Source organism: Bidens hawaiensis, unplaced genomic scaffold, assembly GCF_021521415.1.
Source record: "Bidens hawaiensis isolate Kalapana, Puna unplaced genomic scaffold, B.hawaiensis_p1.1 tig00040126_1, whole genome shotgun sequence".
NCBI classification, from domain to species: domain Eukaryota; kingdom Viridiplantae; phylum Streptophyta; class Magnoliopsida; order Asterales; family Asteraceae; genus Bidens; species Bidens hawaiensis.
In genome coordinates, this window is record NW_027505652.1 from 103,901 (window position 1) to 114,778 (window position 10,878).

Consider the following 10,878-nt stretch of genomic DNA (forward strand, 5'->3'; position numbering starts at 1 on the left):
GTCTTATGTTTTAAGAAAAATACACTTCCGTTGATGGGCCCTATTATGCCATCCAGATTTGTATTGGCCGGTTTAAATTAAGTCACTTTTTGTGATAACAAGTCATATGAAGTATATCGGTGACTTGTTTAGATGATAAGTACCCTAACTCATCTCGAATGAACCTTATTATATGTTGATATTTCATATTGCATCACACAAATTCATTTTAGATTGTAACAAATCATGTTAGGTGTTAATAACTGATGTTTGCTCATACATTTACTAATTCACTGTTAATGAGTCTTATTGTACGTGTATTAATGAGTCGTATTAGGTTACACTTAATCCATCGGTGATTTTTTTAACAGTTAAAATCTCTTTTCTAGTAGTGAGGGTTCAATCTTTTGTGACAAGTTAAGCGATCGGCTATTTTTTCGTTAGAAGATTCAAGAGACATGGGCCGAGTTTTGGTCGAAGGTCTTGTTTCTGAACGGGGTCAATATCAGAGTAAGATATAGAAGCTACAAATGGCATAGCAAATTATTTTCTTAAATGCAACAGAGAAAAACTATGTCTCTGAATACAATATGTATCTTTCTTGACTATATATATAATGATCCGTAGAGATGAGATTCATTAGGTTTCATGAACGTACATTTTCATTTTTAATCTTCATTTTCTCGAGAAATGTCTTTCCATTGAGCTTACGCGAGAAGAATTCTTTGAGATACTGTTCCATCACGAGTGTTCTATACAACGGCGGGTTTCCTGTATTTTTTATGAGGCTCTTTGAGGGTCCAACGTCTGCTTCGAGCTTTGGGTTGAAGAACATGGCTAACGACATCCGCTCTTTCGTGTCATTCACAATTGCTCTATGCTCAATGCTGTTGCAAACCCCATTGCACAATATCTGCATATCCACAAGGCAGTTAAACTCAATTTGATTCTTGATTGAGTATAGTATTATTAAATAAATAACTAGACCCTACATGTTATTAAAGATTTAAGGAGCTATCACAAAAAGACAACCACGTACCCTCGAGATAGGTTCTCCAATAATTGAGGCTGTTTAACATGTTTAAAATATATAAAGGTGATTGTCATTTTCATTCATGTAACATCGAGTAATATATATCCACATTTCAAATTTGCTATATAAAAGAATATATGCATGCTTCATTTACCTTTCTAACTGTACGCTATCCAGTTTATTTTATAGCGAAATTTGTTTATGATGTGAAAATAAAGTGTTTTTCTTTTCTTTCTTTTTTCTTTCTTTTAAGGATTAGGTGGTTTAAGAAAACTATTTGTATATATTTTGAAACGCTATGAGAAGACCACTTAAGCAGATACCTGGACTTCAAGATATTTTTGACATCTTCAAGCGAATTCAAGTCATGTCATGTTTGACGATAAATATTTCAAGGATTCATTAAGGATTTAAGGGGCAAGCGAATTCATCGAGTTCGCTTGCATGGAGCAATTAAAAAAAAGACAACATTGTTGTAACAAAATTATCAGCCCACCAAAGTATTTTTTTTAACAAAGATTCCATGCAACAATTTTATCTTCTTAAAAATTTGTTTTCCATGCAAGGGAACTTGATGAATTGGCTTTCCGCCTTAGTTAATCCTTGAAATCTTTGTGACACGCAACTTCAATTTATTCGCTTATTCAAGGAACGAATCGCTTATAAGCACAACGGTTTTCTAACAAAACCACCTATATGTGCAATTAGTTTTGTTAAACGACCTAGTCCGTACATAAAAAGAAAAAAAAACCTCAAAAACGTACAAAATGAATTGATCAATTCGGTTGAGAGGGCTAACCTCAAGAATGTCGCCAACATTCACGACAAATGCATCTGGAAGGAAACTAACAGGGATCCACATGCCATCTTTCTTAACTTCCAAACCTTCAATGTCGTTGACTTGAAGAAGAATTGTAAGTCCAGCAGCATCGGAGTGAGGAGTAATGCCTACCACCAATTCTGGTTGAGGGCAAGGCGGATAATAAGTCATCCTCATAGATTGCATTCCATCTTCAAAAATGTTGTACATTTCCCCCCTGTCGATATCCAGTGCTTGCCCGATTAAACCGAACAAAGTCATGCCGAGTTTTTGCAATTCTAGCAAGTACTGTTCAAGTGTATCTCTGTTGGAAAAAAATATTGAAACAATGATAGCTTTCAATAAAAATAGGTGACAAAATTATTGAATAAAATCTGATTTTGATACAGTATTTATTTGGGCCAATAAGTTAATGAAAGAGTGTTTTCTGTGCATTATATGCTTATAGCAACCTTGTAACAACATAAATTTGCAAATTCCTAACTGTTTTGGATACAAAGTTATAAATTTACAGGAAGAGATAGCCGCCAAGAGACATTGCTTCTAAAACATCTTACACATAAAAGTATGTAAAAGTGATTAAGGATTAAGACTTCAAACTTTAACAATGTAGACAAACTGTCAAAATTATGATAAGGAGAAATCGACTAGATTCCAAGGTTTTTAAATTTGAATTATAAAGCAGACTGTTTCTAGCTTCCATGTATAACCATTTATATGTATTTATAAGCCCAAACTTTACATTAATATATAATTGTTAACACTTGCGATCTTGAAATTAAAGTCATTTCCACATTTACAAATGTGTTTACACATTTATAAGTTGTAGTTTCTGCCTAGAGCAATGAATTGTACATTTGATCAGTTTATCTTGAACTTCTGGTTTGCACTTATTTTGTGTTTAAGTAAATATTTTTGTTAATCGCGCATTCTTTTTACAAGGGGATATTATTGAATATTGGTTACTTATAGTGAACTTTTGATTATATATATTCTGAGCCACTGAAATTAGTACAGCTCTTGAAGGAGCACTCTTTTGCAAGGATGAGATGTTTGAGCAATAGTGTGAACTTTTCCTATCAAAACATATGTTACTCAATATTTTTGGATTACTAAGTGGTTAGGATTTTGTTAAATACTTTCAGATGTTTTTATTAAGTTCTTGTACTCATGAAAGTTCTTAAACTTTTCTTTTGGAGTTGGCACCTCGTTTGGCAAGTGAACTCGGTAAGTTCACTTGGTCGACAAATGAACTCCATAGAGCTTTCACCAAACCTTAACTATGTTTTGCTTAAAGTTTTTCACCAAACTCTTTGCCATTCAAGCAAACTTATTGCGTTTGCTTGCATGGTAAGGAAACAGTCTATAAATACAAGAACTTTCAAAAAGTGCCTAAAAATACTTAGCCCAATCATAAAACATCTACTAATCAAAAAGCCATTTAGGTTTCATTGCAAAATGAATCAGTGTATATATAAATATGAAGGATCTAGGATGTGTATATGAAGGATGTGGATGTGTATGCGAGAGAGATTGAACGAGTGAGACCTTAGTAACGGTGGGAACTCAGGAAGTAAGTTAGGTTTTCTCCTATGAAGAGGATTTGTGATCATAAAAAACCGATCAGCCCAATCAATTTTCTGACCTTGAGCATGAAGTATGGTTTGGCCATACCCTTCATACTCACCTCCCTTCAACTTGTACCTCAACTTCTCCTCTAGTGGAGATTCAAAGAAACCCACAACCTCTTTTTTCATTTTGTCCACCAAAGTTTTGTCAACACCATGATTAACCAACTACAAATTATGTAAAATTCCATCACCTACTATATAATTCATGCATGAGTTTAAACTATAAAAATGTTTTAACCTGAAAGATTCCCCAGTTGCGGCATACTATGCGTAGCTTTTCGAGTTGAAGATTCATATTCGATCCTTCCGTTATCAAATTATTCATGTCAATGACTGGTATTGACGGCAAAGACGAAACATCATTCGGGACAAAAGTGGGTTCTCGATGTTCCTGAACATAGTGATGAGGAACACTTAAGTTGTCTTGTTTTGCAAGTTCTTGAACGCTTTCATGAGCCGGTAATGGTTGGGTGAAAGACATTTTGGATTATGCTAATCAACAAATTTTGTTGCTTGTTTATAATTCATGTGGGGTGGGGTGTCACGTCAAATGACAGACATTATATAAGATATGTTTTGGGGGGATAAGACAACCTTTTAAACAAGTTAATACACATGTTTTTAGTAGCCAGAGAAAACATTGATAGACAAAGACAAGAATCTAACGCTACAAAAGACAATAATACGCTATAATGTGGGGCATAAAGTAGTAGTGATTTCTTATAAAAAAAATGTGTTCTTATATTTTAATAAATTTTGAGGCTGTAACTGCTCTTTGTCTATAGTCATATTAAAAGCACTTCAACTTTTCACAAACTATATTTTATATAAGTTATTGAAGAGGTAGGTCCCAGCAGAGCCCAGTTGGACCCGCAAGACTCACCTTAAACAGGGACGTCTGCGCAGAAACCAACTGGATCCGCAGGACCAACCATGCTCAGAGACGTGACGTCCTTACGCGCAGTACGCAAGCTGGTCCCGCAGGAAATGCCTCCCAATGGTGAAGGACTCCGCCTGTCCCCGCAGCCTCGGATACAAGCCAGCAGTACTCCTATCGTCGGCTACAGCTTCAGCATCATGGGAAGACATATTGCAAGGGAAGAAGAAACGATTTCGGAGGAATGCTCAACTGAATAAGAGTATTCACCAGAAATCGCCTTAAGAGATGAAAGAGAAGAAGTGAAGATGTGAATTACAAATGACCCTCTTCCCCTTTATATAGTGATCGCAATTAATGCGGTGAATTTAATGCGAAGGAGAGAGAAATCGAAGGTGCAATGAAACTATGACACGTGGCAAAGAGCAGGCTGGCAACAGCTGTTGACAGGACGTGTGCCAGCAATTTCGCGGCCACGCGCCCGAAAAATCGCGCCCACGCGCCTGGAAAAGCGTCTGGAATGACCATATAATGTCACGTCACCATAACTTCCTGCACGTCCTGACACAGTCAGAAGAGACCGTCGCACGACGTTTCAGAGGTTTGGACTGTTCCTATCTTTCCACCAACCTTTCGAATTTCAAAATTCAAAATTTGAAAACATTAAAAAGTAAGCGGGAAAATACCCCTTACCTTGGCAAACAAGTAACCGTAAGACGGATGCGGGTACAGTGTAAAGGCAAAACCCTTCACATACCTAGCACCCGCAGGGAATTGAAGCCAAGAAAAACCTTGGCAAACAAGTAACCATAAGACGGATGCGGGTACAGTGTTAAGGCAAAACCCTTCACATACCTAGCACCCGCAGAGAATTGAAGCCAAGTAAACTTTGGCGAGCAAGTAACCGTAAGACGGATGCGGGTACAGTGTAAAGGCAGAACCCTTCACATACCTAGCACCCGCAGGGAATTGAAGCCAGATATTCCTCGGCAACCAAGTAACTATAAGACGGATGCGGATACAGTGTAAAGGCAAAACCCTTCACATACTTAGCACCCGCAGGGAATTGACGCCAGGAATACCTTGGAAGTAAAGTAACCATAAGACGAGCGCTGGTACAGTGTTAAGGCAAAACCCTTCACATACCTAGCGCTCCGCTGGGAATTGAAACCAAGAAGGATCTTCTGGGCAATGCTTGCGGAAACGGAACTAACATCCCCGCATAGCGGGAACGTCGAGAACTACGTTGTTTGAAGCTCCAGGATGGAATTGGTGGTTTTAACATAATTGATCACTATGTTCAAAACTACCAAAACCTCATGGAGAGTCCACACAAGTGGGACTCAACGCTCCTGACTTGCGAGGAGGTTACAGACCTACCCGCATCATACCCAAAGACCAAGCAGGAAACTCGGGAATGTCTGCAAGTGACAAGGACTTCCGCGGGAAGAATCCCGATGGAAAACCTTAAAAAACCCTTTTCAAAACCCTTTGCTTAAGTCCAAAAGTTCACCTCACTTTATTAAACACGCATGAGAAGAACATTGGACTGGGGGGACTTGAAGAGGTAGGTCCCAGCAGAGCCCAGTTGGACCCGCAAGACTCACCTTAAACAGGGACGTCTGCGCAGAAACCAACTGGATCCGCAGGACCAACCATGCTCAGAGACGTGACGTCCTTACGCGCAGTACGCAAGCTGGTCCCGCAGGAAATGCCTCCCAATGGTGAAGGACTCCGCCTGTCCCCGCAGCCTCGGATACAAGCCATTAGGGAAGGCCACCCGCGCAGCAAGGCTACACGCACAAGGCACTTAGCTCTCAATCATTCAGTGTCACCTGAAGGAATGAGCGAAGCCGGGAACAATCCCGCATAAGGGCGGGAGGGGGAATACTCCCGCCCAAATAAGCCAGTCCGTACGATACGGGAAGATCTTCTGTACTGTACCTGACGAGGTATGGGAAAAAGATCTGACTAAAGATACGACAACTTATGGACAACAGTATGGCGAGCAGCATGCTCCTACACTGTATGTCACTATTAGCCGCTGCCTACTCACCAACTATTGTCATACCACGTGCGTAGCCGGCAGTTGGTAGAAAAGGAATAGTATACAGCAGGCCTGGTCGCTATCAGCCGCTACCTACCCACCAACTACCAGCAGGGCACGTGCGTAGGCTACTGTTGGTGGAACAGGAACACTGTTGCAGCCGGCCATACCTCCTTGGAAACCTACCTTCGGCTATAAATACCACAAATGGTATGACCATCTCATCTTATCATATCATTACATTATCATCATATTATACCTGATATCTGCTCTAGCAATCTCTTAATATACTTTTATATTTAAAGAGCAATCTAGTCTGATTCTCACGCCGGAGGGTGGTCACAAGGAGGAACCCCCCCCCCCCTTCTCAGTGACGAGCTCACGGTGTCTGTTTTGCAGGTTATCAGAAGAACCATCTTCAAAGGGTCTCACCCCTCGTGGGAAACATCTATCTAACCCCCAGGTTACCAGTAATCTGTCCGGGGTCCGGTTAGTGTTTCTTCATTGGCGCCATCCGTGCATAAAGCTAGAACTACATTTTTCTCCAGTTTTTTCAAACTTCTACAAAGATGGTTAGAGAAATTCCGGTAACCACAACCCCAGCTACTGGGGGGAATACCGGTAACACAGTTTTTACAAACACTTCCCCGGTTACCCAAGCCGGGGCAAGTGAAGTAAATTTTACGAACACTACCCCAGTTACTCATGCTGGGGCAAGTGCAGTAAGTGATCGCCTACTGGGATCCACGGATACCCAGGTTGAGAAACGAAGACTCCCCCGCCAAACTCTCGATGAAGTCAAGGCATGGGCGGAGGCACGACAAAAGGAATTCCAGGCCGAGTTGAACGAACGCTTGCGTTCCGTACAACAGGCCGACGAATTCGAATACTGGGAGGATGACTCGAAGGAATCCGACTCCGACGCGAACCCTCGCCATAGGGCAAAAGGGAAGCATAAGGAAATGGAATCCCAACCGAAAAGGCATTTTGGACAAGCCTTCAAACCAAAAAGCACAGGTGGAAGTCCACGAGACTTCTCCAAAACGTTCAGACCAAACATTGCAAATGCAGGAACGTCCAAGTTTGCAAGGGACATTGCGGAAGCAATCGCCCCAAAGAGTGCCAAACAAATGCCTAACATAGGCACATATGACGGTATATCTGATCCAGACGATCATTTGAACAGGTTCATAGCGGGGGGCAGCCGTCAGCAATTGGACGGAACCCACGTGGTGTTACATGTTCCAAATGACCCTTGTTGGGGCTGCTAAAGCTTGGTTTGATCGTCTACCGGTCAACCACATCTACGACTGGGCAGACTTCCAGCAGAAGTTTAGCCAACACTTCAGCCAGCAACGGAAGTATACCGAGGAGCAATGGACAATCCTCAAATGCATACGAGAAGAAGATGAATCTCTGCCAAACTTCATCACTCGCTTCAACTCAAAGAAGCTAAGTTTGGGCAATATCAGCGAAGATCTTGTTCGCGCTGCCTTCATCCAGGGCGCGCATGACCCAGAGCTCATCCGCACCCTAACGGGTAAAGATGGCATGCCATCCACATGGGATGCCATCATGACAGCAGCAAAACGCTATGCGGAAACGGAGAAGCAACTGGGTAGAGATCTCCCACAGAGCACAAACCTCTACACTCAGAAGACGAGAGAAGACAATGTCCTCACCGCCCGACTAAATAAAAAGCGGAAGCTAGGCATTTGGCAGTCAAGGGTAAACTTTGACACCTCATCCGGCTTGCAACATCGATTGGGCGGAAGGGATAATGTACAGCCGCACCGGAACTCCAGATGGACGCCACTCACCAAAAGCGTCACTGAGATATTTGCCACTGAAGAGCTCCCGTGGCCAAAGCCTCCAATAATCCGACATCGTCACGATGCTGATCGGAGCAAATACTGTGACTTTCACAAGACAAAAGGCCACAACACTGAAGAATGCATAGACGTAAAAGACATGGTTGAAGCATTTGTCAGAGATGGGACGCTCGCCGCACCTCGTGGCGCAATAAAGGCTGAGCAGGCGGGTGCGTGTAGAACCCCAGCTGGGGAAAACACGAATAAAAATTCCAGCTTCAATGTCGAGACTACATGCTGCGTAAAGAACGAGATCCCGAACCAGGTGCGTATCGGCTCGATGGCACTCCCATCCCAACAACATGGAAGGGAGCTCATTTACACAGTTTGCATGTAAATCAATTCCAATTTGTAAAGAAAATGCCAAGAGCCACTTCTAATGGAAATGATTCTCTTTAGAACATCGAAGCTGATGATTTTACTTTTCTGAACACTAATATGACGATATTCACATTATGTGAAGTCGTTGCGTGGGAAGGCGGTTCTACCCGCACAAACCCAATAATGTGAAAAAACCTTCACGCAGGTCAGTTGAAGGGGAAAGGTTCAGCACCCAAAAATGAAAAGTGCCGGTCTATCCGCACGAATCATAATGAGGAAACTGAACAATAACCTATCAACAACCGCGCGTCGAACGGTTAAACTATGCAACACTGGTGACGGCATTCACATTACGTGAAGTCGTTGCATGGGAAGGCGGTCCTACCCGCACAAACCCAATAACGTGACAAACCTTCACGCAGGTCAGTTGAAGGGGAAGAGTTCAATTATCCCATTAAATGAAAGTGCCGGTCGATCCGCATGAATCATGAAAGGAAACTGAACACTACCTATTGACAACCGCGCGTCGAACGGATCAAAACAAAATTCTTAAAAGGATGAGGAAAACCTACACGCAGGTCAGATATGGGTAAAGTTTTGCCATCCTACCAAGTGCAAGTGACGGTTCTACCCGCACAATCACGAAAGAGGAAGCAAAACTTCACACCTATTATCAACCACGTTCAAAGGTTAACTTATCCTCAAAGGATGAGGAAAACCTACACGCAGGTCAGATATGGGGAAAGTTTTGCCATCCTACTAAGTGCAAGTGACGGTTCTACCCGCACAATCACGAAAGGGGAAGCAAAACTTCACACCTATTATCAACCACGTTCAAAGGTTAACTTATCCTCAAAGGATGAGGAAAACCTACACGCAGGTCAGATATGGGGAAAGTTTTGCCATCCTATTAAGTGCCAGTGACGGTTCTACCCGCACAATCACGAAAGGGGAAGCAAAACTTCACACCTATTATCAACCACGTTCAAAGGTTAACTTATCATCAAAAGATGAGGAAAACCTACACGCAGGTCAGATGAAGGTTAAAGTTTAGCCATCCTACTAAGTGCAAGTGACGGTTCTACCCGCACAATCACGAAAGAGGAAGCAAAACTTTAACCCATTATCAACCACGTTCAACAGGTTAACTTATTCTACACTTGGAAAATTGCTAATTTAAACTTAAGTATGTAAGTCATATAACGTTTATAAAGCAAGGAATCCAATGAATCAAGCGGTCTTAGCCGCGCAAAGATTTACATTTCATAAATATTCGTTACAAGAATGGCCGGGTAACTACCCGCCTACAAGAAAGTAAATCTGTACAAACTAAATCTATCCTAGCAGCGGGAAGGGATCTTCAAGATCAGGCTTCAGGGCCACTTCCACTTGGACCAGCGCCGTCAGTAGAGCGTGGCTGTTCAAGGTAAGCCTTAAGGATAAGTAGCCCGTCATCAGCAGCAGCAACTTCGTTTACCTTCTCCACCACCGGATGTGGGAAGGCGGCGTATTGGTTCACCGCTTGGTCATATGCAGCTTCGGTGTCCGCATCGAACAAAGGGAAGTTGGAAGGCGGGACGCCTTTCTCAACGAACCCTAGACCAAGTAGGAAGCCGGCCTTTTCCCCATCCTCATGAGAAGCGTTGAGGGCTGCGCTCATGGCATCATCGTAAGTAGTCTCTGAGAAGACCCGATGCACAACCTACAAAGAAAATACAAGTGTCAAACACCTTTTCTATGTACAAAGGAAAGCGTGAAGACGTAAAGCCAAACATACCTGAGGCAACGCTTCTCGAAGAAGCCATTCCTTGGCAACCAGAGCTTCTTGGAGGGCGGCTTGAGCTTGGGTGCAGGCGCGTTCGGCTTCGCTTTTGTTAAGGTTGGCAAGTAGCACTTCCTTTGCAGCAGCCTCTTCAACGCCCTTAAGCTTCCGCTCGGTGTGATCAAGCACGCCCCTCTGGTCCAGGATCTCTTGAAGCTTCTTGGCATCCTCCATCGCCAAGGCATCATGAGCACGTTGGAGAGCCTCCAGTTTGGCCTTGAGCTCCTCGTTCTCCACGCGTAAAGGCTCAGCAACGGCTTCAGCCTTGGTGGCCCTCTCGGTTGCGTTCCTCGCAGTCTCCTTAGCCAGCCGAAGCTGTTCGTTAACAGCTTGGGCAGCCTTGGAGCGGGCCTCGAGTCGCGCTTGAACCTCAACCTCGAGGGCCTTGAAGGCCTTCTCCTTCTCCGCAGCAGCTGCGGCCAACTTTTGGTTCTCCTCCCGAAGAGCCCGCGCTTGAGATACTTCCTTGGCGCGAGC

The 10,878-nt window shown here is 42.9% G+C and overlaps 1 protein-coding gene across 1 annotated transcript; it reads right to left on the reverse strand.

Annotated features, from left to right (window-relative positions):
* Positions 1–625: 625 nt before the first annotated feature.
* Positions 626–3,962, reverse strand: LOC143614518 (codeine O-demethylase-like). The gene is made up of 4 exons (XM_077087933.1): positions 3,702–3,962; positions 3,381–3,628; positions 1,812–2,136; positions 626–892 (listed from the first exon to the last, which is right to left on the reverse strand). The coding sequence occupies exons 1-4, from the start codon at positions 3,942–3,944 to the stop codon at positions 626–628; spliced, it is 1,083 nt and encodes a 360-aa protein (XP_076944048.1). The 5' UTR covers positions 3,945–3,962.
* Positions 3,963–10,878: the final 6,916 nt, after the last annotated feature.